This window comes from Ranitomeya variabilis, chromosome 4 (genome assembly GCF_051348905.1).
Source record: "Ranitomeya variabilis isolate aRanVar5 chromosome 4, aRanVar5.hap1, whole genome shotgun sequence".
NCBI classification, from domain to species: domain Eukaryota; kingdom Metazoa; phylum Chordata; class Amphibia; order Anura; family Dendrobatidae; genus Ranitomeya; species Ranitomeya variabilis.
In genome coordinates, this window is record NC_135235.1 from 752,540,071 (window position 1) to 752,567,990 (window position 27,920).

At 47.9% G+C, this 27,920-nt stretch overlaps 1 protein-coding gene across 1 annotated transcript in view; it reads left to right on the top strand.

Annotated features, from left to right (window-relative positions):
* Positions 1-1,822: 1,822 nt before the first annotated feature.
* ABCC3 (ATP binding cassette subfamily C member 3) overlaps positions 1,823-27,920 on the top strand; it is a 145,350-nt gene continuing 119,252 nt past the window's right edge. Inside the window, exon 1 of the mRNA XM_077254749.1 lies at positions 1,823-2,046. Coding sequence (XP_077110864.1) covers positions 1,999-2,046 — 48 coding nt within the window. The 5' untranslated portion in view covers positions 1,823-1,998. The remainder of the gene's footprint in view (positions 2,047-27,920) is intronic.

A 27,920-nucleotide genomic window follows, 5' to 3' on the forward strand; every position in this document is an offset into this window, starting at 1 on the left:
GGGCTCCATTAAATCCCAAAAACAGGACATACTTCGATTCTGCCTCACGGCGACTAGAGCGGTCATTCCAAAACATTGGAAGACACCCCATTGTCCTTTACTGACTGAATGGTTTGAAGAAATGGGTCGGATTTACAAGATGGAAGACCTTACTGCGGAGATGACTGGTGCCAGGGATAGATTCCTTCGTACCTGGAGTCAATGGGTCGTGTTTCTTGATTCTCAGAGATTTAACGAAGCATTTGGGGCACCCCTAGATCAAACTGTATCTGGATAGTGAGTTCGCCTGTGCTGGACTTCAATCCACTCCCTTTTGATTTTGCTCTTCTCACAGAGATCTACTTCACTTAGCCTGCTCAGTATGCTTCAGAGGGGTCCCCCTCCCCTTTTTATCCGATAGAAACGTCTATCCATTCCTATCTTAATCCCAAGGTCCCCCCCTTTTTTGTTTTTCTCTGCTTTCTCTCTCTCGTTTATCTAGTTCTATTCTCTCTACTCTTTTTTATCATGTTTCCTGGTATGCTGTACATAATCTCTGGTTCTCCGTAGGTAAATATGGTAGTTAAGATGTTTTAGTTGTTTTTCTGATTTATATTAAGGTTTGTATCCTCTTCCCTCGATAAGGGTTGAGTGACTTGGTTGAGAGGCTTATTTACAACTCCGCTAGACTACTAGTTTGTTCCCTTATTTAATATGTTTAACTCCCTAAATACCTTAAGTGCAATTGGAATAATAACTGAGTCCTGTGTTCAGCTACTGATGGATTTGCTACAAAATGTTGTGGACTATTGAGTGAAATCGTGAAAATACTCTATCAGGACTTATACTATAATTCTATAGTTGTTCACTACCTCCGAGTTGACAGAGCTAAGGAAATCGAAAAGTTGCAATGTTGGTATGCCTATAACTTGTAATGTTCTCTATGGTTTACGACTGTATGAATGTTCCCTTTTTTTCTGTTGTTATGTTTAATAAGCAAAGATTGAACAATAATCTGGGCATCTTCTGTGTATAATTGTACATGTACTGCTGGTATATTCTGGGCATCTTCTGTGTATAATTGTACATGTACTGCTGGTATATTTTCAGCATCTTCTGTGTATAATTGTACATGTACTGCTGGTATATTTTCAGCATCTTCTGTGTATAATTGTACATGTACTGCTGGTATATTTTCAGCATCTTCTGTGTATAATTGTACATGTACTGCTGGTATATTTTCAGCATCTTCTGTGTATAATTGTACATGTACTGCTGGTATATTCTGGGTATCTTCTGTGTATAATTGTACATGTACTGCTGGTATATTTTCAGCATCTTCTGTGTATAATTGTACATGTATAACCTGGACGTCTTCTGTGCATCTATAGCATTGGATTGTTAGACATCCTTCCTCCTTACAGTGCTGTTGCTCTTAGTCACTTGTGATGATGATCATTTTTCTGCCGCCGGTATTACACACACCAGTTCTTCATCTTCCTCCCAGACGAGCCGCCAGCTGTGTTATAATAAGAGTTCGGCTTCCAAACACAGATTAATACGTTTATCAATGACATCATCTGCTGCGTACAGTGTCCGGGACTGACACGGACCATCTGCTCCGCCGCGATGTCACCTCACGATATCCTGACATTATTACTAGAGAGGCAGGAATATTTTACCGCTTTCCTCGGCTGAGTTGGGTGTGGAGAATTGGTCACATCACGAAGGGAGGAGAACTATCAAATTCATTGAAGGAGGAGGAGGAGGAAGAGGAGGAGGGCGGTTGTAAAAAACCAGGAAATACTGAATCTGCACCATCTGCACATAGCTCCATGCAGCAGAGAAAAAAAGCAGAAGTCAGGAGCTGTTCCTCTGCCTGGAGCTCCTCATCACCCACAAACACAAGTCACCCGCCCTGGGAGTACCACGGTCACCCGGAGTGGATGTCATTCCCTGACACTGGGCATTTATCACGGCACCGTCCGCCGCCGGTGAGCCGTTCTTCTCCTGGAAACCATGGAAGCTTTCTGTGGAACTGACGGGAAACTGGGCTCCAAGTTTTGGGTAAGAACTTCGACTTTTTTTATCTTGTTATATTGTTTTTTTTGCATTATTTTAAATTAATCAATGAAACTCTCCAAGTTTTTGTGGGTTTATCCGCAGTTTATTTTAGCGTCAGATCCTATTTAATAAGGTTTTATCGAGTAAAGTAAGCGACAAGCAACAGCATCCAAAATTCAGGAAAATATATTTTTTAAAAAAATAGTTAAATCTTTGGAAGAATACAATTTTTTTTAACATGAAATAATAGCAGTGCTATATTCTAGATATTACATTTACACACTTTTCGCTTCACGTCGCGGACGTCCCATGGTCGTGCTGATGGTGCCCAATAATCCGCCAACAGTGGGACTAAACCTCAGATTTGCCATGCGGTAATAGGAGGTTGCTACTAATTTCTGCGGCTGATTTTATTTCTTCTGCGGCTTGGATTAAAAATCAGCAGAGAAAGTCAGCAGACGTTATGTGGCGTTGACCATGGAGTCCGCCTCATATCCCTCTGTGTGAAAAGTCCCTAAAAACACCGACAGGTGAAGAGATGGGAAACGATAAGAAGCAAGAACGGTCAGTTATTGACGCTGATGTGTTGGAAGCAAGAAAATGAGCAAATGTATGGATCTGAGCAACTCTAGTAAGGACCAAATTGTGATGTGTAGACGACTGGGTCAGAGCATCTCCAGCATTCTGGGTCTTGTGGGTTGCTGTGGGTCTTGTGGGGTGTTCCCGGTATACTGCCGGTTTTGTGGGGTGTTCCCGGTATCCAGCAGGTCTTGTGGGGTGTTCTCAGTTTACGGCAGGTCTTGTGGAGTGTTCCAGGTATAAGGCCGGTCTCGTGTGGTGTTCTCAGTATACGGCAGGTCTTGTGGGGTGTTTCCGGTATACGGCGGGTCTTGTTGGATGTTCCCGGTATACGGCAGGTCTTGTGAAGTGTTCTCGGTATACGGCAAGTCTTGTGGGGTGTTCTTGGTATACGACAGGTCTTGTGGGGTGTTCTCAGTATACGGCAGGTCTTGTGGGGTGTTCCCGGTATACGGCAGGTCTTGTGGGGTGTTATCGGTATACGGCAGTTTTGTGGGGTGTTCCCGGTATATGGCAGGTCTTGTGTGGTGTTCTCGGTATACGGCAGGTCTTGTGGGGTGTTCTTGGTATACGGCAGGTCTCGTGGGGTGTTCTCGGTATACGACCGGTCTTGTGGGGTGTTCCCGGTCTACAGCTGGTCTTGTGGAGTGTTACCGGTATACAACAGGTCTTGTGGGATGTTACCGGTATACGGCAGGTCCTGTTCGGTGCTATCTGTATACGTCAAGTCTTGTGGTGTGATCTCTGTATACGGCAGGTCTTGTGGGGTGTTCCTGGTGTACGGCAGGTATTGTGGGGTGTTTCCAGTATGCAGCAGATCTTTTGGGATGTTGCCGGTATATGGCAGGTTTTCTGTAATGGTCCTGGTATACAGCGGGTCCTATTGGGGTGTCCTCGGTATATATGGCAGGTCTTGTGTGATGTTCTCAGTATACAGCGGGTCTTGTGATGTGTTCCTGGTATATGGCGAGTCTTATTGGGTGTTCTTAATATTTCAAAGGCCTTGTTGGGTGATTCCCGATATACGGCGGGTCTTGTGATGTCTAGTGGTTTGTACTAGAACTAGTGAATAATTAGAAGGACCCTGGTGCAGAGGCCATATCAGTTTTCACTGGCCATCGGACGGGAGCCCTCTGAACCGCCTCCTACCTAGTGGACTCTGCGAGACTGCTTCTGATTTGTAGATGTTATCATCGTGGTGACGCATGGTGGTACACTGGGCAAATAATCAGAAGATGTGCCAGAGATGTCGGCATGTAGGTTCACAAGGCTATCGAAAAGACAATCGGAGAACCAGTTGATGAATGTTGTCAGACATGACAGACCGGTCATGCTTGACCCCAGTGCACCCCAAAAACTCCCACAATGAGTCTGTGAGCGTCAGACATGGACTGTGAAGAAATAGAAGTTGTCCTGGTCTGATAAATGAAGTGTTACATGACGTGGACTGCGAGGTGTGTCAGTGTCACCTGTGGATGAGATTGGAACAGAAATACTCTACGAGGAGAAGACAACCTACGGAGGCCGAGTGATGGAGCGACGCTCTGCAGAGAGCTTTGTGTCCTGACATCATGTGACACGTACCACCATACTGAACGCTGAACAGGCTGCCCTTCATGGCTTAACAGGAATGGTCTGAAAACATGACAGTGATGACCCCAGATCTCCACCCGGTGGGATGTGCTGGGATAATGACTACGATCTGTGGGGTCGCACCAAACAATGCTCAGGACTAAATGAGTCGTTGTTTTAATTTTTATTTCATAAATCAATGCAGATGAAAATAAGAGAATATCTTACTAGAGAAATTCACTTTCTTCTCTTCCTGGACTGATCGTTCATTCTCAAAATTCTGAATTCACTGATAAAAGTTGTCTTAAAGGGGTATTCCCATCTCCAAGGTCCTATCCCAGTATGTAATAGGTGTAATAATAATATTAGCAAATACCTCCAATTAGAAATGTATAGTTCTTCTGATTTAACATGTCACTTATAACATGTACAGGGCATTTCCGTAGCTTAGGTATCCATGGTAATGACCACTAACAGCTGTCACTACACAAGTGGTCATAACCATGGGTACCTAAACTACTGCAATGCCCTGCACATGAAGTGAGCAACATAGCTTATCACAAGGACTATTCTACCTTGGTAATATTATTATTACACCTACTACATATTGTGATGGGATCTTGGAGCTGGGAATACCTCTTTAAGTGATTAAAGACTTTCACAGTACTGAGATAGGAGATTACAGTTGGTGCTTATAAAGTTCTATAGAGAAGTGGAACTGTCATTTCAGGAGAACTTACAGCAGAATGTCTATCTGCCTCTAGCTCCTCCTGTTCGCCTCTAGCTCTTCCCCCTGTCTGCCACTAGCTCCTCCCCTGTGTGTCTGTCTATAGCTCCTCCCCCTCTATCTGCCTCTAGCTCCTACTCCTGTTTGCCTCTAGCTCCTCCCCCTGTTTGCCTCTAGCTGCCTCTAGCTCCTACTCCTGTTTGCCTCTAGCTATTCCCTTCTGTTTGCCACTAGCTCCTCCCCGTTTGCCTCTAGCTCTTCCCCCTCTGCCTCTAGCTCCTCCCCTGTTTACCTCTAGCTCCTCCCCTCTGTATATAGCTCCTCCCCATTTGCCTCTAGCTCTTTTCCCTCTGTCTGCCACCAGCTCCTCCCTTCTGTCTGTCTATAGCTACGCCCCTGTCTATCTGCTTCCAGCTTCTCCCCCACTCTCTCTAGCTCCTTCTCTGTATGTGTCTGCCTTTAGCCCCTCCCGTTTGTGTCTGCCTCTAGCTCCTCCCCTTTGCATGTATCTGCCTCTACCCCTCCCCTTTCTGTTCCTCTAGCCCCTCTGCCTGCCTCTAGACCCTTCCCCTCTGCATGTGTCTGCCTTTAGCCCCTCCCCTATGTTTGCCTATAACTCCTCCCCTCTGCATGTTTCTGCCTTTAGCCCCCTATGTCTTCCTCTAGCTCCTCCCCCTGTCTGCCACTAGTTCCTTCCTTCTGTCTATCTGTCTATAACTACTCCCCATGTCTATCTGCTTCCAGCCTCTCCCCCTCTATCTGCCTATAGCTCCTCCCCCTCTGTCTGCCTGTAGCCCCTCCCCCTGATTGCCTCTAGCTCTTCCCCCTCTTTCTGCCGCCAGCCCCTCCCCTCTTTATGTCTGTCTATAGCTACTCCCTTGTCCATCTGCTTCCAGCTCCTCCCCCTCTGCATGTGTCTGCCTCTAGCCCCTCTCCCTCTTTGTGTGCCTCTTGCCTGTCCCCTTTCTGATTCTGAATCTAGCCCCCCTCTGCCTGTGCCTACCTCTAGCCCCTCCCCATTGCATGTGTCTGCCTTTAGCCCCTCCCCTATGCATGCCTATAGCCCCTCCCCCTCTGCATGTCTGCCTTTAGCCCCTCCCCCTCTTTGTGTGCCTCTTGCCTGTCCCCTTTCTGATTCTGAATCTAGCCCCCCTCTGCTTGTGCCTGCCTCTAGCCCCTCCCCATTGCATGTGTCTGCCTTTAGCCCCTCCCCCATGCATGCCTATAGCCCTCCCCCTCTGCATGTCTGCCTTTAGCCCCTCCCCCTCTGCATGTGTTTGCCTTTAGCCCCTCCCCTAAGTTTGCTTCTAGCCTCTCCCCCTCTTACCTTCCTCCATAGAACTTTATAAGCACCAGCTGTCTTCCATCTCAGTAATGTAGCAATCTGACCTCACAGAATGCAGATTTTACCCATGAACTCAGAGTCCAGGAGGAGGAAGAAGCCGATCTCTCTGATGAGACCTGTTACAAAATTAAAGTGACAGTGACCATTGATGTCATGTGTCGGACACCAGTGTCTGGGGGGCTGCACAGTATGATGACGGTGGTTTTACTGTCAGTGGCTGGTGTGTACACACAACACAGATATCACATGTAGCTGGTGACACTTGATCAGAATCTCGTCACTGGGAAGGATTTTTACTGTTGTAGGTTAAAGTGAAGCTATGGATCAAAGAGGAGGTAGGCGTGATCCTGATACTCACCTTGTGCGAGTCCTTGTGGCTTTTACTACACGCGATCGTCGCCGCTCTGGGACTGTTAGGAAGCACCGAGCTTTCCACGTAGCATTAGTAATAATCCGAATATTAGCCAGGAACATTTCTGTAGGTTCCCTCTAAGCCCTATGGACTCGGGTTTGGCCGATTTCTCTCTCCTCCTGGATGGAGGCTCCTTCATGGGTCGGACATTGATTGATGGTCGGCTTTATTCTTAGACTTTACTGTGGATTTGTCGCTGACACGATTTATGCGTCTGCTCCCCGCGTTCAGCACTTCACGCCATTGTCCCATTGCTTGTGTCACATTGTATCACCCCGCACTTCGGGCACACTTATCCCTCCGGTCACAAGGCTTGTTAGACACATGTAAAATGTCGGAGCCGCGCTGGCTTCAGTCCATAAGAAGTGCAAACAAGGACAGGGCTGTTCCACATATGTGATATCGGGTTGTGAGCTGCCGATGAAGCTCGGAGATCAGGGCTGAGCAAATATTGGCACAGCAACGGCTCGGGTCACCTTCAAGGACATGTCCGTAATTTACCAAAACTGCTCACACCCTGAAGTCAGGAAACGTTGATTTCTGGCCCAGAAGTGCGAGATCTAGAATTTAAAAAGTGTAGTAACGTCCTATTAATTCTGAATGAGTGCTTAAAATTCTCAAAATACCGATGCTTTCCCCTTCATCAGACTATCTCCAGTACCCGACACCCTCCGTACCAGATGGTATCAGCGCAGTGTCGGGTGAGTCCTGCCCTTATTGCATCATAGTGCCGGGGCCTCCATTCCCTAGAGAGGGGCTGTAAATGTGCAGGCCCCAGGGAGGGAGGAAAGTATCAGGTTTATGTCAGTATATGGACAATGGCACCGCTATGGGCACGTACCTCGCTCCTTACAGGCCACTGGAGAGCAGAGATACAATGTTATCAGAATGAGATGAAAACGTACAGGAAAGATAGGTTTTCTGAATGGGGAAAGTGACAATAGTCTCTAGGAGAAAGCGACCATAGTCTCTAGGGGAAGGATGACTGAAGTCTCAAAGGGAAAGATGACCATAGTCTCAAGGGGAAAGTGATCATAGTTTCAAGGGGAAAGTGACCAGAATCTCAAAGGGAAAGTGACCATAGTCTCAAAGGGCAAGTAACCGTAGTCTGAAAGGGAAAGTGACTGTAGTCTCAAAAGGAAAGTAACCGTAGTCTGAAAAGGAAAGTGACCATGGTCTCAAAGGGAAAGTGACCATAGTCTAAAAGGGAAAGTGACCATAGTCTCAAAGGGAAAGATGACCTTAGCCTCAAAGGAAAAGTAACCATAGTCTTACTGGGACAGATGGAGTAGATGGAGAGATTACAGATATTTTATAATTAGTACTAAATCTCCAAGATGAACCCGGGGGTCCGGAGAGCAGCAGTGGACAGAACCGCTCTATAACACCACTCCACTGATGAGTGTAAAGTCAGGACACAGCATGTCCTTCATGTTTCCACAAATACGACCCTCATTAGTGCAGTGGGCGGCCATGCAGTCCAACTCTACCCCCAGGATAAGGCCACGTAGTCCAGCTCTACCTCCAGTATGAGGCCATGCAGTCCAGCTCTACCCCCAGTATGAGGCCACGCAGTCCAGCTCTACCTCAGTATGAGGCCACACAGTCCAGCTCTACCCCCAGTATGAGGCCACGCAGTCCAGTTTTACCCCCAGTATGAGGCCACGCAGTCCAGCTTTACCCCCAGTATGAGACTACGCAGTCCAGCTCTACTTCCAGTATGAGGCCATACAGTCCAGCTCTACCCCCAGTATGAGGCCATGCAGTCCAGCTCTACCCCCAGTATGAGGCCATGCAGTCCAGCTCTACCCCCAGTATGAGGCCACGCAGTCCAGCTCTACCCCCAGTATGAGGCCACGCAGTCCAGCTCTACCCCCAGTATGAGGCCACGCAGTTCAGCTCAACCCCCAGTATGAGGCCACGCAGTCCAGCTCTACCCCTGGTATGAGGCCACACAGTCCAGCTCTACTCCCAGTCTGAGGCCACGCAGTCCAGCTCTACCCCAGTGTGAGGCCACACAGTCCAGCTCTACCTCCAGTATGAGACCACGCAGTCCAGCTCCACCCCCAGTATGAGGCCACGTAGTCCAGCTCTACCCCCAGTATGAGGCCACGCAGGCCAGCTCTACCCCCAGTATGAGGCGACGTAGTCCAGCTCTACTCCCAGTATGAGGCCACGCAGGCCAGCTCTACCCCCAGTATGAGACCACACAGGCCAGCTCTACCCCCAGTATGAGACCACGCAGTCCAGCTCTACCCCCAGTATGAGGCCACGTAGTCCAGCTCTACTCCCAGTATGAGGCCACGTAGTCCAGCTCTACTCCCAGTATGAGGCCACGCAGGCCAGCTCTACCCCCAGTATGAGGCCACGCAGTCAAGCTCTACCTCCAGTATGAGGCCACGTAGTCCAGCTCTACTCCCAGTATGAGGCCACGTAGTCCAGCTCTACCCCCAGTATGAGGCCACGCAGTCAAGCTCTACCCCCAGTATGAGGCCACGTAGTCCAGCTCTACTCCCAGTATGAGGCCACGTAGTCCAGCTCTACTCCCAGTATGAGGCCACGCAGGCCAGCTCTACCCCCAGTATGAGGCCACGCAGTCAAGCTCTACCTCCAGTATGAGGCCACGTAGTCCAGCTCTACTCCCAGTATGAGGCCACGTAGTCCAGCTCTACCCCCAGTATGAGGCCACGCAGTCAAGCTCTACCCCCAGTATGAGGCCACGCAGTCCAGCTCTACCCCCAGTATGAGGCCACGCAGTCCAGCTCTACCCCCATATGAGGCCACCCAGTCCAGCTCTACCCCCAGTATGAGGCCACGCAGTCAAGCTCTACCCCCAGTATGAGGCCACCCAGTCCAGCTCTACCCCCAGTATGAGGCCATGCATCCAGCTCCACCCCCAGTATGAGGCCACATAATTCAGGATGAGACTACATAGCCACAGATACAGGTACACATGTAACAGCGAGGGGCCACGGAGCTGGAGACTTCAGAGAAGAGGGGACACCTGTGCCCACCACCCTACTATACAGTAGGGCCATGGTAAACCCTCACACTCCCTACTGTCCTGGCAGTTATCAGAGTCTGTCCTCCATAGTGCAGACATGCTGTGTAGCCTCCACATGCCAGCGGTACCGCTGCGGGGCATCCTCCATTGTGTACAAGCTGCATAATATCTGCAAGAAAGGTCTGTACTATGACATACTGGGTGCAGAACTGACACCAGGGGTGCATGAAAGTGGCACTGATACTCGGGGTGCAGGATAATGACGCTGACACTGGGGGCACAGGATAATGACACTGACACTGGGGGTACAGGATAATGACACTGACACTGGGGTACAGGATAATGACACTGACACTGGGGGTACAGGATAATGACACTGACACTGGGGGTACAGGATAATGACACTGACACTGGGGTACAGGATAATGACACTGACACTGGGGGTACAGGATAATGACACTGACACTGGGGGTACAGGATAATGACACTGACACTGGGGGCACAGGATAATGACACTGACACTGGGGGTACAGGATAATGACACTGACACTGGGGGTACAGGATAATGACACTGACACTGGGGGTACAGGATAATAACACTGACACTCGGGGTACAGGATAATGACGCTGACACTCGGGGTACAGGATAATGACACTGACACTGGGGGTACAGGATAATGACACTGACACTGGGGGTACAGGATAATGACACTGACACTGGGGGTACAGGATAATGACACTGACACTCGGGGTACAGGATAATGACACTGACACTGGGGGTACAGGATAATGACACTGACACTCGGGGTACAGGATAATGACACTGACACTGGGGGTACAGGATAATGACACTGACACTCGGGGGTACAGGATAATGACACTGACACTGGGGGCACAGGATAATGACACTGACACTGGGGGTACAGGATAATGACACTGACACTCGGGGTACAGGATAATGACACTGACACTGGGGTACAGGATAATGACACTGACACTGGGGGTACAGGATAATGACACTGACACTGGGGGTACAGGATAATGACACTGACACTCGGGGTACAGGATAATGACGCTGACACTGGGGTACAGGATAATGACACTGACACTGGGGGTACAGGATAATGACACTGACACTGGGGGTACAGGATAATGACACTGACACTGGGGGTACAGGATAATGACACTGACACTGGGGGCACAGGATAATGACACTGACACTGGGGGTACAGGATAATGACACTGACACTCGGGGTACAGGATAATGACACTGACACTGGGGTACAGGATAATGACACTGACACTGGGAGTACAGGATAATGACACTGACACTGGGGGTACAGGATAATAACACTGACACTCGGGGTACAGGGTAATGACACTGACACTGGGGGTACAGGATAGTGACACTGGGGGTACAGGATAATGACACTGACACTGGGGGTACAGGATAATGACACTGACACTCGGGGTACAGGATAATGACACTGACACTGGGGGTACAGGATAATGACGCTGACACTGGGGGTACAGGATAATGACACTGACACTCGGGGTACAGGGTAATGACACTGACACTGGGGGTACAGGATAGTGACACTGGGGGTACAGGATAATGACACTGACACTGGGGGTACAGGATAATGACACTGACACTCGGGGTACAGGGTAATGACACTGACACTGGGGGTACAGGATAGTGACACTGGGTACAGGATAATGACACTGACACTGGGGGTACAGGATAATGACACTGACACTGGGGGTACAGGATAATGACACTGACACTCGGGGTACAGGATAATGACACTGACACTGGGGGTACAGGATAATGACACTGACACTGGGGGTACAGGATAATGACACTGACACTCGGGGTACAGGGTAATGACACTGACACTGGGGGTACAGGATAGTGACACTGGGGGTACAGGATAATGACACTGACACTGGGGGTACAGGATAATGACACTGACACTCGGGGTACAGGATAATGACACTGACACTGGGGGTGCAGGATAATGACACTGACACTGGGGTACAGGATAATGACACTGACACTGGGGGTACAGGATAATGACACTGACACTGGGGGTACAGGATAATGACACTGACACTGGGGGTACAGGATAATGACACTGACACTGGGGTACAGGATAATGACACTGACACTGGGGGTACAGGATAATGACACTGACACTGGGGGTACAGGATAATGACACCGACACTGGGGTACAGGATAATGACACTGACACTGGGGGTACAGGATAATGACACTGACACTCGGGGTACAGGATAATGACACTGACACTGGGGGTACAGGATAATGACACTGACACTGGGGGTACAGGATAATGACACTGACACTCGGGGTACAGGATAATGACACTGACACTGGGGGTACAGGATAATGACACTGACACTGGGGGTACAGGATAATGACACTGACACTGGGGGTACAGGATAATAACACTGAGACTCGGGGTACAGGGTAATGACACTGACACTGGGGGTACAGGATAGTGACACTGGGGGTACAGGATAATGACACTGACACTCGGGGTACAGGATAATGACACTGACACTGGGGGTACAGGATAATAACACTGAGACTCGGGGTACAGGGTAATGACACTGACACTGGGGGTACAGGATAGTGACACTGGGGGTACAGGATAATGACACTGACACTGGGGGTACAGGATAATGACACTGACACTGGGGGTACAGGATAATGACGCTGACACTCGGGGTACAGGATAATGACACTGACACTGGGGGTACAGGATAATGACACTGACACTGGGGAAGCAGGATGATAGCAGCAGTCAGTATCACACAGGATAGGATTAGATACACGGCTCAGCAGACATTATCACTTGTCCAGTATTTGGTAGTAATGTTAGAGCTTCCCCCCTGGCTCGGTCCCATTCCTCCGGTGGTCTGACCGCGGCTCTGTCACTGTCTCCGCACATCTGCGCCGGCTGCTGTCTGTTGTAAATATATATTATATACAGAATATACAGTGAAGAGCGACGTCCTGCAGGAGGGACAAATCACACAGGACACCGTGACTCCTGACATTACCACACTGAGAGATGTCACCCTGTGCTCCAAGACCAGCACACTGCTCTCCTGAAATACTCTGTGCTGCTGTCACCCTGCTCCTCCACCATATATCTCCTCTGTGACCTTCCATAGACCAGCACACTGCTCTCCTGAAATACTCTGTGCTGCTGTCACCCTGCTCCTCCCCCCATATATCTCCCTCTGTGACCCCCATAGACCAGCACACTGCTCTCCTGAAATACTCTGTGCTGCTGTCACCCTGCTCCTCCACCATATATCTCCCTCTGTGACCCCCATAGACCAGCACACTGCTCTCCTGAAATACTCTGTGCTGCTGTCACCCTGCTCCTCCACCATATATCTCCCTCTGTGACCCCCATAGACCAGCACACTGCTCTCCTGAAATACTCTGTGCTGCTGTCACCCTGCTCCTCCACCATATATCTCCCTCTGTGACCCCCATAGACCAGCACACTGCTCTCCTGAAATACTCTGTGCTGCTGTCACCCTGCTCCTCCACCATATATCTCCCTCTGTGACCCCCATAGACCAGCACACTGCTCTCCTGAAATACTCTGTGCTGCTGTCACCCTGCTCCTCCACCATATCTCTCCCTCTGTGACCCCCATAGACCAGCACACTGCTCTCCTGAAATACTCTGTGCTGCTGTCACCCTGCTCCTTCCCCCATATATCTCCCTCTGTGACCCCCATAGACCAGCACACTGCTCTCCTGAAATACTCTGTGCTGCTGTCACCCTGCTCCTCCACCATATATCTCCCTCTGTGACCCCCATAGACCAGCACACTGCTCTCCTGAAATACTCTGTGCTGCTGTCACCCTGATCCTCCACCATATATCTCCCTCTGTGACCCCCATAGTCCAGCACACTGCTCTCCTGAAATACTCTGTGCTGCTGTCACCCTGCTCCTCCACCATATATCTCCCTCTGTGACCCCCATAGACCAGCACACTGCTCTCCTGAAATACTCTGTGCTGCTGTCACCCTGCTCCTCCACCATATATCTCCCTCTGTGACCCCCATAGACCAGCACACTGCTCTCCTGAAATACTCTGTGCTGCTGTCACCCTGCTCCTCCACCATATCTCTCCCTCTGTGACCCCCATAGACCAGCACACTGCTCTCGTGAAATACTCTGTGCTGCTGTCACCCTGCTCCTCCACCATATATCTCCCTCTGTGATCCCCATAGACCAGCACACTGCTCTCCTGAAATACTCTGTGCTGCTGTCACCCTGCTCCTCCCCCATATATCTCCCTCTGTGACCCCCATAGACCAGCACACTGCTCTCCTGAAATACTCTGTGCTGCTGTCACCCTGCTCCTTCCCCATATATCTCCCTCTGTGACCCCCATAGACCAGCACACTGCTCTCCTGAAATACTCTGTGCTGCTGTCACCCTGCTCCTCCACCATATATCTCCCTCTGTGACCTCCATAGACCAGCACACTGCTCTCCTGAAATACTCTGTGCTGCTGTCACCCTGCTCCTTCCCCATATATCTCCCTCTGTGACCCCCATAGACCAGCACACTGCTCTCCTGAAATACTCTGTGCTGCTGTCACCCTGCTCCTCCACCATATATCTCCCTCTGTGATCCCCATAGACCAGCACACTGCTCTCCTGAAATACTCTGTGCTGCTGTCACCCTGCTCCTCCACCATATATCTCCCTCTGTGACCTCCATAGACCAGCACACTGCTCTCCTGAAATACTCTGTGCTGCTGTCACCCTGCTCCTCCACCATATATCTCCCTCTGTGACCCCCATAGACCAGCACACTGCTCTCCTGAAATACTCTGTGCTGCTGTCACCCTGCTCCTCCACCATATATCTCCCTCTGTGACCCCCATAGACCAGCACACTGCTCTCCTGAAATACTTTGTGCTGCTGTCACCCTGCTCCTCCCCCATATATCTCCCTCTGTGACCCCCATAGACCAGCACACTGCTCTCCTGAAATACTCTGTGCTGCTGTCACCCTGCTCCTCCACCATATATCTCCCTCTGTGACCCCATAGACCAGCACACTGCTCTCCTGAAATACTCTGTGCTGCTGTCACCCTGCTCCCCCACCATATATCTCCCTCTGTGACCTCCATAGACCAGCACACTGCTCTCCTGACATACTCTGTGCTGCTGTCACCCTGCTCCACCACCATATATCTCCTCTGTGACCCCCATAGACCAGCACACTGCTCTCCTGAAATACTCTGTGCTGCTGTCACCCTGCTCCTTCCACCATATATCTCCCTCTGTGACCCCTCATAGACCAGCACACTGCTCTCCTGAAATACTCTGTGCTGCTGTCACCCTGCTCCTCCACCATATATCTCCCTGTGACCCCCCATAGACCAGCACACTGCTCTCCTGAAATACTCTGTGCTGCTGTCACCCTGCTCCTCCCCCATATATCTCCCTCTGTGACCCCCATAGACCAGCACACTGCTCTCCTGAAATACTCTGTGCTGCTGTCACCCTGCTCCTCCCCCCATATATCTCCCTCTGTGACCCCATAGACCAGCACACTGCTCTCCTGAAATACTCTGTGCTGCTGTCACCCTGCTCCTCCCCCCATATATCTCCCTCTGTGACCCCCATAGACCAGCACACTGCTCTCCTGAAATACTCTGTGCTGCTGTCACCCTGCTCCTCCACCATATATCTCCCTCTGTGACCTCCATAGACCAGCACACTGCTCTCCTGAAATACTCTGTGCTGCTGTCACCCTGCTCCTCCCCCATATATCTCCCTCTGTGACCCCCATAGACCAGCACACTGCTCTCCTGAAATACTCTGTGCTGCTGTCACCCTGCTCCTCCACCATATATCTCCTCTGTGACCCCCATAGACCAGCACACTGCTCTCCTGAAATACTCTGTGCTGCTGTGCTTTCTTGTCTGTTCACTGTTTTTGGTAGGTAATGGGGTCCTGTGGTGACTACGATGGGTCTGGGGGCACTGACTGTGGACGCCCCCTTTAACTGTGGTTCTTCTTTACCAGCCATGTTTACTTGTCCTCTCATCCCCTTCCTGTTGCCCTTCTCTCTTCTGGGTGACTCATCACTTCAGGCGGACATGTTACATAACCAGGAGACCTGTGGGTGACAAGAGAAGACTTGTAGGAGCTGCTGTGGAGTCAGGGGGTGTCCTGCAATGCTGCAGTCAGACTCGGAGCTGAAATCTGGCTGCTGCCTAACTTATCTGCAGGATGAGGATGGTCTTATCTGTAGGTCAAGCTTATCTGTAGCAGGAGCTTATCTAAAGGAAGGACTTATCTCTAAGTCAAGCTTATCTGCAGGATGATTTTGGCTGTAGGTGGGGGCTTAGCTAATGGATTGCATTATCAGTAGGATGAACTTATCTGTAGGTGGGACCTAACTAATGAAAGAGCTTATCTAAAGGTCAAGCTTATCTGTAGGATGAGTTTGTAGTTGGGGCTTATCTAATGGAAGGGTTTATCTGTAGGATGAGTTTGTCTGTAGGTGGGGGCTTTTCGAATGGGTGGGCTTATCTGTAGGTCAAGCTTATCTGTAGAATAAGTTTGTAGGTGGGGCTTATCTAATGGAAGGGCTTATTTGTAAGTGACGCTTATCTGTAGGATGAGTTTATCTGCAGGTGGGGCTTATCTAAAGGAAGGACTTTTCTGTTGGTCAAGATTATCTGAAGGTTGGACTTATTGTTTGGGCTTATCTGCAGGTGGAGCTTATTTGAAGGTTAAGCTTATGTAAAGGAGGTGTTTTTTGTAGGTCAAGCTTATCCGTAAATTAGGATTGCCTACAGGGGAGTTTATCTAAAAGATGGGCTTATCTGTAGGATGGGCTTATCTGTAGGAGGGAATTATGCTTATCTCCAAGTCGAGATTACCTGTAGGATGGGCTTATTCCTAGAACAGGTTTACCTGTAGGATGGACTTCTCTGTACAAGAGGCTTATCTGTAGGATGGGCTTATCTACAGGAGGGAATTATGCTTATCTCTAGGTCGGGATTACCTGTAGGATGGACTTATTCCTAGAACAGGTTTACCTGTAGGATGGACTTCTCTGTGCAACAGGCTTATCTGTAGGATGGGCTTATCTGTAGGATGGAATTATGCTTATCTCTAGGTCGGGATTACCTGTAGGATGGACTTATTCCTAGAACAGGTTTACCTGTAGGATGGACTTCTCTGTGCAACAGGCTTATCTGTAGGATAGACTTATCTGTAGGAGGGAATTATGCTTATCTCTAGGTCGAGATTACCTGTAGGATGGACTTATTCCTAGAACAGGTTTACCTGTAGGATGGACTTCTCTGTACAAGAGGCTTATCTGTAGGATGGGCTTATCTGTAGGAGGGAATTATGCTTATCTCTAGGTCGAGATTACCTGTAGGATGGGCTTATTCCTAGAACAGGTTTACCTGTAGGATGGACTTCTCTGTACAAGAGGCTTATCTGTAGGATGGGCTTATCTGTAGGAGGGAATTATGCTTATCTCTAGGTCGGGATTACCTGTAGGATGGACTTATTCCTAGAACAGGTTTACCTGTAGGATGGACTTCTCTGTACAAGAGGCTTATCTGTAGGATGGGCTTATCTGTAGGAGGGAATTATGCTTATCTCTAGGTCGGGATTACCTGTAGGATGGACTTATTCCTAGAACAGGTTTACCTGTAGGATGGACTTCTCTGTGCAACAGGCTTATCTGTAGGATGGGCTTATCTGTAGGAGGGAATTATGCTTATCTCTAGGTCGGGATTACCTGTAGGATGGACTTATTCCTAGAACAGGTTTACCTGTAGGATGGACTTCTCTGTGCAACAGGCTTATCTGTAGGATGGACTTATCTGTAGGAGGGAATTATGCTTATCTCTAGGTCGAGATTACCTGTAGGATGGACTTATTCCTAGAACAGGTTTACCTGTAGGATGGACTTCTCTGTACAAGAGGCTTATCTGTAGGATGGGCTTATCTGTAGGAGGGAATTATGCTTATCTCTAGGTCGGGATTACCTGTAGGATGGACTTATTCCTAGAACAGGTTTACCTGTAGGATGGACTTCTCTGTACAAGAGGCTTATCTGTAGGATGGGCTTATCTACAGGAGGGAATTATGCTTATCTCTAGGTCGGGATTACCTGTAGGATGGACTTATTCCTAGAACAGGTTTACATGTAGGATGGACTTCTCTGTGCAACAGGCTTATCTGTAGGATGGGCTTATCTACAGGAGGGAATTATGCTTATCTCTAGGTCGGGATTACCTGTAGGATGGACTTATTCCTAGAACAGGTTTACCTGTAGGATGGACTTCTCTGTGCAACAGGCTTATCTGTAGGATGGGCTTATCTACAGGAGGGAATTATGCTTATCTCTAGGTCGGGATTACCTGTAGGATGGACTTATTCCTAGAACAGGTTTACCTGTAGGATGGACTTCTCTGTGCAACAGTCTTATCTGTAGGATGGGCTTATCTACAGGAGGAAGTTATGTATAGGAGGGGCTTATTGAGAGGAATACTAATCTACAGGAGAAGCTTATCATGTACAGGGCTAATTGTCAGGGTTGCTTATCGGGGATGTACCATAAAGGAGGTTTATCAACTGGAGGAATTTATCTGGAGGAGGAGCTTCTCTATTACAAGAAGCTTATCTAGAAGAGGAGCTTCTGTATTAGAAGCTTCTCTGTTATGGACTGACCTGTTGGAGTAGTGAAATTGCAGCCACCGATGGCAGCATCGGTGAGTAGCATCGTCTGGGATGGGAGCAATGTAGTTTGAGGGAATAAACAGGAATGGTAGTCAAGGAAGCCAGAGGTCATTTACCAGGAACAGCTGTGTTTGAAGGAATAGCAGGTGGAAGGAAGCTTGACTAGAGGCTGGTCGCTCAATAATGACACAAGGAACTGAGAGCAAAGCCAGGTTTAAATAGGGTGTGCAATCAGGATGGAGCCAATCAGGAAGTCAGCGTGGTAGCCAACAGAAAACTCTGGGTGGAGACATCAGCAACAACATAGGTACAAGTATTTGGATAAGCACAGAACTGTACAGCGAGCAGGAAGAGCTGCCCTCTGGTGCACAGGAGCTGCTGGGTTCAAAACCTGACATTCTCTATTAAGAGGAGCTTATCTAGAGAAGGATCTTCTGTATTAGAAGCTTCTCTATTAAGCAGATCTTATCTAGAGATTCTGTATTATTAAGAGCTTATCTAGGGGAGGAGCTTATATATAAGAGCTTTCCTAGAGAAGGAGCTTCTGTATCAGAAAAAGCTTATCTAGAGGAGGAGCTTCTCTATTAAGAAGAGCTTCTCTGTTAAGAGGAGCTTATCTAGAGGAGGAGCTTCTGATTTAGGAGGAGCTTATCTAGAGGAGGAGCTTCTCTGTTAGGAGGAGCTTATCTATTAAGAGGAGCTTATCTAGAGGAGGAGCTTCTGCATTAGGAGGAGCTTCTCTATTAGTAGGAGCTTCAGTATTAGGAGAAGGTTATCTAGAGGAGGAGCTTCTGTATTAGAAGTTTCTCTTAGGAGGAGCTTACCTAGAGGAGGAGCTTCTTCTTATTAGGAGGAGCTTATCTGGAGGAGGATCTTCTCTATTAAGAGGAGCTTATCTAGAGGAGGAGCTTCTCTGTGAGTAGGATCTTCTGTATTAGGAGAAGGTTATCTAGAGGATGAGCTTCTCTGTGAGTAGGATCTTCTGTATTAGGAGAAGGTTATCTAGAGGATGAGCTTCTGTATTAGGAGGAGCTTCACTTAGAAGGAGCTTATCTAGAGGAGGAGCTTCTCTATTTAGAGGAGCTTATCTAGAACGGAGCTTCTGTATTAGGAAGAGCTCTATTTAGAGGAGCTTATCAAGAGGAGGAATTTCTATTTGTAGGAGCTTGTTTCTGTATTAGGAGGAGCTTCTCTTAGTAGGAGCTTATCTAGAGGAGGAGCTTCTCTATAAGGAGGAGATTCTGTATTATGAGTAGCTTATCTAGAGGAGGAGCTTCTATACTCAGAGGAGCTTCTCTATTTAGATGAGCTTATCTAGAGGAGGAGCTTCTGTATTAATAGGATCTTATCTTAGTAGGAGCTTATCTAGAGGAGGAGCTTCTATACTCAGGAGCTTCTCTATTTAGATGAGCTTATCTAGAGGAGGAGCTTCTGTATTAATAGGATCTTCTCTTAGTAGGAGCTTATCTAGAGGAGGAACTTCTCTATTAGGAGGAGCTTGTCTATAAGCAGGAGCTTCTGCATTAGGAGGAGCATATCTGCTTCTTGTCCTGGTTGCTTAGAAGGTCAAAGGTCTTGTTATAAGAAAAATTTCCTGGTAAAGATTCAGGGCCCAGGACGATCGCAGAGTCGGAGACGATTTCATAATATACAGCATTTTATTCATATTTGTGCCTTGCGGAGATTAAAGTCCAACGCTGCACAGTAATTGCACACATTTTAGGCAGGGGTGCAGAACATTGTTTGATGTAATGGTCACATTGTCATTCTGAACCATCCGCCATTTTTTTATATGAATACATTCACCACAGTTTTAGGTCCCCAATCTTGTTGAGCTCCGAGGCTCTGTTTAGCGATTACTAAGAATGGTAATTATATTATACCACGTCTGCCCACCCCAGCTGGTACATTCGTGGGTGAGGCCTTTATTATGGGGCGTAGTGAGGCCACCTCCAGGACAGTACCGTCACACAGCGTGGTTTTGTTAGCAGCGTCCGTGGTTGTATATTATTCATTATATTTATGTGAAGAAAGTGTAAAAGGAGGAGTATAACCATGAGCCAAGCAAAGTAACAGTGGGATTCAAAGCCCCTCACCCCATTCTCTCAATGCCTTCATCCTTCGGGCATGGTAAGCTCAGGTTTCTGGGGCCATGTGAAAGCTGTAAGGAGACATCACTGAGCAGAGGAGGTAGAGATCATGATCTGTTATGTCTCACCTTGTGAGATGGCATAGGTCAAGGTGAGAACCATGGACTAGAGATGTTGACATAGTTGGATGAGCCGGACAACATTTGCGGCAGCTGCACTGCATCAGTGAGTTGACAGCTGGATTTAATTGGTGGCACATGGATGAACAGTGTAGCTAAATGTACAAACAGGAGCAGAATCATGTTGGCAGATAGGTACCTTGAAATAGCAGAATCGAGAATGTGGACAGCACCTCGGAACAGGAGAGCCGAGTGTGCAGACAGCACCTTCAATTAGTAAAGCCGAGTTAGCAGACAGGTACCTTGGTATAGCAGAGTCATCGGATTAGCAGACGGGCACCTTGAGGTAGAAGAGCCCAAAGAGATGGTTTAGTCACTCATAATGCTAGCAAGATGACATTAAAAAGTCTGAGTGGATGCCATCAGAGGTGATAATACAAACTGTACTAGACATTCAAAGGAAGGACAAAGCAGAACCTGGTGTTGGATAGGTAATGTAACCCTACAGTTGACTTATGTCTGTGTCAATGTGTTCACGTGTGTCTACTCCACCACCTAAGCTAAGACCTCCTCAGCCATGATGGTTGCCCCTTTAGAACGTCTGGCCTGGAGATGTACCTGTTGAGCCCACATATGTACAATGGGCTCCCACATGGACAGGAGACAACGTGGAGGCAGGCTTGACCCTTCTTTAGATATTCTAAACTGTTTGTAGGACCCATCGATGAAGAAAGATGTCTAAAAGACAAGATGTCCCACTCTGAGCAATGGTCCTGGCACAGCACCTCCCTGTGAATACGGAGGTCATTACACCTCAAAAATAACATTAATATTCTCCACGGCAGCTGGGTTTTGTCTGTGATCTGGCAGCTGGAGAAGTATTTGGGACCTATTATACGTGCAGCTCATTTTCCACCCACCTCTTCTATTCACAGACGCCTGCTGTTGACATTCAGTCCTTCGTGGGTGGAAAATAAGCAGGTTAATGGGATTAGAACGTCTCTGCAGAGCGCAGCAGAGAAGAACCAAGCTGGGGTAATGACACAGTGGCTTCTAATTGGGGCCGTGTCATGACTTCGTCAAAGGCTTCTTAAAGTGACGCTCGACTTTAAAGATTGTGTGAGGGAGTTGTGTCTCAACACTGACAAGTATGAAGTACATAACTGACCATACATCCCGAGTAGACCTTCTAAAAATATTACCACTGATTACGTGGTGCCAAGAAGAACCGGAAGCTCTACATTTGACACAGGTGACCCATCTGTCAGGTCATGTAGGATTGTCAGAAATCAGCTGGTGCATCACTACATTCTGCTCACACTGTAGAATTTTATACTGCAATCAAGAACATGGGCTGTAGACCTTACAGTATATTTGTTGGCATCTCCTACCATGACTGGTGCCACAAATGTACTTCAGATCATTCAAGTAGAACAGAGGAGATGAAGATCTGTGCCGTGAAGCACAACCAGGTGGAGAACTCCTCAAGACTAGAAAAACTGCAGCCAAAATATCTCACAGCTGGCAGAGGGCCACCAAAAACATGTCTATAGAGCGGACCGATACAGTCTACTGACCAGTGGTGATTAGTTATATCTGAAAGGTTCCTAAATAACAGTAGATTAGTTGGCGTCTCCTACCATGACTGGTGCCACAAATGTACTGCAGATCCTTCAAGAAGAACTTGAGGAGATGAAGATCTGTGCTGTGAAGCACAACCAAGTAGAGAACTCCTCAAAACTAGAGAAACTACAGCCAAAATATCTCACAGCTGGCAGCAGGCCGCCAAAAACATGTCTATAGAGCGGTACCGACACAGTCTACTAACTAGTGGTGATTATTATATCTGAAGGCTAAATAATCTATCTTTCTATCTGTTATTTATCTCTCACACATCTTAAGGGATGTTTGGATTGTGTTTTTGGTTCCTACATTTGTTTACTATTTCCTGCACAAAACGATTATGTCACATTACATCCTCTTTGTGTACAGCCCGTTTTTAGCACATAGCGGCAGCGCTGTAATTTTTCTGATGATTGCGCCTGGAAAGGTCACAATCTTTTCACTGATCTGCAGAATGGGATAATTCAATCTGACTGTGGTGATACCAATGGTTGGTATCTTTTACTCATGTACAGTTAGGGCCCCTTCACACTGTGCAATCAAAGTCTGAACGAGCGTTCGATTTGTGACGTTTATCCGTCCTCGTTCCGAGGTTGCAAAGTGTGACATGGCGTTACGATCTGCGACGCAGCCCAGCATCGTACGATGTGAAAGAAAGAGCAGAACTTTCTTTCGTCGTAAATGTCTCGCTGTGGCGGTCGAAATCGTAGTATGTGACGGCGGTCATACGAGCTCGTAATGCGACTACGTGGGTTGGGCTTCCGCATACCTGTCTCCTGATTGGGCGTGACGTTTTAGCACGCCCATGCTGGTAATACGTCACGCTCGGAGTCGTAGGACTATGGCGGTGTGAAGGGTAGCGTACGATTGCGACGCGTGACGTTCACATCGCAACTACGTCAGAAAAAGCGTTAACATCGTAGAGTGTGACCGCTGGCTACGAGCTCATACTGCGATGTCGAATATGACGCAAATGCGTCGTAATCGTAGCAGAATCGACCAGTGTGAAGGGGCCCTTAGTCCCTTGTTTTGTGGATATATGGCAACCCCACTTCTGACCCTGAAGACCTCCGACTAGTACCCAGTGATCAGGGTCAACTGAAGACCTCCGACTAGTACCCAGTGATCAGGGTCAACTGAAGACCTCCGACTAGTACCCAGTGATCAGACGGTAATGCAAAAACATCTGAGAGGAAAGTGAAGATTGAGTCCAGACATGAGACCTGGTAGCAATTTCTCCCCTGATTAATTACATTACCGCCCTTGGAAATAAATGTACATGCACATATATTAGAACGCCGATGACCTCATCAAGCAGAGAATTCGATATTTCATCACCCCAGGAGCCTCGTAACAGAACATTAATCAGAAATAAATATTAACACAGCGGACAGATCCATCAAGGGCCGAAGACAGCGCTGAGAGATGTCAAATACTCAAATTTATCAATATCTTCTGGATGTCAAATTTATTACAAAATGTTGTCGATGAAAGTTATAGCAGAAGATGGCCACATCTGGCCTATTGTGGAGGTCCACAGAGATCATGTCATGGTCAGAAGGTCGTTCCGATTGTATGCTCCTCTCAATCTCTTGGATACATGCCTAATTTGTGGTACTGTAAGCATATAAGGTGTCTAGACTTTGGACAATCCCTACTTGCTAGAAGGGCAAGTAAGCTGATTACAACTTGTTCCTCCATTGAGAACTCCAGTAATCAGCATTTCATAGGAAGTGTTCAATTTTCTTACAGCGCATTGCACCGTGTCCATCCAAACCAAAGGTTATCTGCACAAAAGCAGACAGAATTGGTCCTCCAGAGAGAGACACCGTCTACTCCAAGAGACGAGAATCCAGGACAGAGGACCTATCAACTTGTAATTCCTTAATAGGTTACACGAAAATGGGTTTTCCAAACTTGACACCACTTCAAGAACCGGCAAGAGTCCCAACACTGTTGCAAATTTGGAAGCGCTGTAGGCATGAGTGTCCTCGAGGTCATTGAACTCGGGCTCCATATGTACCATACGTCTCCATCTCATTAGACGACTCATTTATGTGTTTGCACAGTAAACACACTACATGACTGCAGGTCTTCGTCTTCATCCGAACCAGATCACATTGCAGGGGAAAACATGTTTATCACTTTTCCTGGTGCAGATCCAGAGAGTAGGGAGTGCGTTTTGGATGATGCTTCCCAAAAGAAGAGAACAGTCTCTCTACTGCCCCCAAGGATGTCTGCCCTTTAAGTCAATGTCCAACATAAGGAGTTTCGAAACATGACTCAGGTTAGAAGCCAAACCAAAGGCCATCAACTGTGGACAGCATAGTCTCAGAATTTTTGCTCCTCGTCAATATTGAGTGATGTTCTGGTTGATTCTGGGAAGGTACTGGTTCTCCTTGATGAAGTAATTAGGGCAATGTTCTTACGAAAAAGTGTTAAAAACATCGAAGACCTAAATAATGGAGGTTGGAGAGCGCTCTACTCATCAGGAGCAGTGGGAAGTCTGCATCCTACCATCTCAGTCATTGGTGGAGCTCGGCAGATAATGGTGATCATATCCAAGTAATTCACCCATACACGAAATGATCCAAGGATTTATGGAAAATGATGGTATAGTTTATCGGATATTATCGTAGACATTATTATTATTATACATTTTTATAGTGACAATTATTCCATGGCGCTTTACACGTGGAAAGGGCAAATATAGACAAGTACAATAAACATGAGCAAAACAAGGCACACACAAGTACAGAGGGAGAAAAGACCCTGCCCGCGAGGGCTCACAGTCTGCAGGGGATGGGTGTGGATACACTAGTAGAAGGTAGAGCTGGTTGTGCGGAGGTTCAATAGGCTAAGGATCAGTGCAGGTTGTAGGCTTGTTGGAAAAGGTGGGTCTTCAGGTTCTTTTTGAAGGTTTCCGTGGTAGGCGAGAGTCTGATGTGTTGGGGTAGAGAGTTCCAGAGTATGGGGGAAGCACGGAAGAAGTATTGTATGTAGTTGTGGGAAGAAGAGATAAGAGGGGAGTAGAGGAGATCTTGAGAGGATCGGAGGTTGCGTGTGGGTAAGTACTGGGAGACCATGTCACAGATGTATGGAGGAGACAGGTTGTGGATGGCTTTGTATGTCATAGTTAAGGTTTTGAACTGGAGCCTCTGGACAATAGGAAGCCAGTGAAGGGCTTGGCATAGGGGAGAGGCTGGGAAATAACGGGGAGAAAGGTGGATTAGTCAGGCAGCAGAGTGTAGGATGTATTGGAGTATGGCCAGAGTGCTAGAGGGGAGGCCAGAGAGTAGGAGGTTGCAGTAGGCAAGGCGGGAAATGATAAGGGCGTGCACTAGTGTTTTTGTGGTTTCATGGTCAAGGAATGCATGGATCCGGGAAATATTTTTGAGTTTGAGTCGGCAGGAGGAGGCAAGGGCTTGGATATAAGGCTTGAAAGAGAGGGCTGAGTCGAGGATCACCCCAAGGCACCGATTGTGTGGGACTGGGGAAAGTGAGCAACCATTGTGGTATGGAAGAGGGAGACACTGAATGTTTGGTCTCACATGGGCTTAAGGTTCCAGAAATAGAGTGAAGGTGGAGGAGATCAGCACTTGCACCTTTGCACCTGGCATTGATCGTTCAGATTTCCTACTCATTTCTGCTGTTCATGTGTGCTCTTTACTCCACATCCGCCCATGATATTGTATAATATCCCTTTGTCTTCTCTGCCGCAGTTATCTGATGGGTGATAGCACTGTGTACACAGGAAGTCGTTACGAGAAGATAGAGATGGGACCTATTTACCCACATTAGGGCCACCTATATGACGATTTCTAGACTCACTTCTGTTCGATCAGGATGGCAATCTAAGTATGGAAGTCAATGGTTCCTCAATGTCTTCTGGTTGGGAGAAGAACAAATGGTTTCCGAGTCAGTCTCTTGACTCCTCCAGGGAGAGGCAGGACAGGGTCTCATATATCTACTGTTCCCTTTCGTGGTCTTTCTCCATAAATGATAACCTTCTGTGTGTGACTTTATTGTACGGTGTCTCAGAAAGAGGAAGGGGTCGTAGAGTTGCGGTGAGAAGCTCACAGCCACATGATTCCTCACATGTTCTCTCTGAGGTTTAGAAAATCTTTGCTCATGCCTAGAAATGATTGATGGAACTCTTGAAACTGCAACGCTGGTCGCTTCACGATACTCGTCCTGTGATCCTAATAGGTTACACCACTAGGACTATACATTTGTGCTAATAGCACGAAGCCTTTGAACTGTGCCCTATGCCATACATGCACCAGTACCTACTAGTTGCTGCCATGAATGATCACCATTTTGCTACTTTCTGTCTGTGCTGATCTGTCCCGGCTCCAGCGCTAGGTTCTGGTTCTTCCTTCCCATGTACAATTCTCACAGTGCTAGCTTGTGACGAGTTGCTATAATAGCCCATCATCATCATTACCTGAGTGTTCAGATAGTAGGGCACACTGTTACTTCATGCTTTCCTGGAGTCAAGCCACACTTCCTACTTGGCTCTGCTACGGCCTGGTGCCTGACTATCTACTCGGCTGTTCCTGAGTGCCACCAAATATCTAGATCCTTCTACCAACTCAGCTCTGCAGTTCCTGGTGCTGTTTGCACTCTCAGCTCTGCTGTTTCAAAATATTTGCTAGTTTACTCGCCTCTACAATTCCAAGGCTCTGTCCACACTATCAACTTTGCAGCCTTAAGATACCTTCTATTCCAAGGTGCTGTCTGTTCCCTCAACTCTGCTGCAATAAGGTACCTGATTGCCTACTCATCTCTGCTGTTCCTGTGTAGTCATTGCCCCATTGCAAGGTCCCCAATTGCCTTCTGATTTCTGTTATTCCTATGTGTTCTTGCAACGGTGCCTGATTGCCTACTCATCTCTGCTATTCCTGTATGCTCTTTGCACTCTTGCAAGGTGTCTGCTTGCCTGCTCATCACTGCTGTTCCTATGTGGTCATTGCATTCTTGCATGGTGCCTGACTACCTACTCATCTCTGCTATTCCTGTGTGCTCTTTGCAGTCTTTCAAGGTGTCTGCTTGCCTATTCATCACTGCTGTTCCTGTGTGGTCATTGCATTCTTGCAAAGTGCCTGATTGCCTACTCATATATGCTATTCCTGTGTGTGCTTTTTGCACTCTGGTAAGGTGCCTGATTACCTACTAATTCCTGCTTTTCCTGTGTGCTATTTGCGCTCTTGCACGGTGCCCGATTACCTACTCAACTCTGCTGTTCCTGTGTACTATTCATATTCCTGCATCAAGGTGCTGTCTGCACATTTGGTTCTGCTGCATCCAGTACTTCCAGGGAGCTCCACTGATTTCCCTGCCGCCCAGAAAATCAAGCTGTACCGGTCATTGCTGTTCCACATACCATCCTGTTTTCCTGCTCAGCTGCATCAGCGCCTCTGGGTCCATGCTGCTCACTCTGAGCCAATAACATCGGGTACACTCACTCGCAAGTGACCACTGTAGTCACACACTGAGACCATTTTGATGATGGCTATTCATCTCATCCTTCTACATGGACCCCTCAGTGGGCATCTTATCTCCTCTGACACCAAAAGGAGTCTTCCATGGAGGAAAAGATAGGACATCCCTATTAATTTGCAGAACATG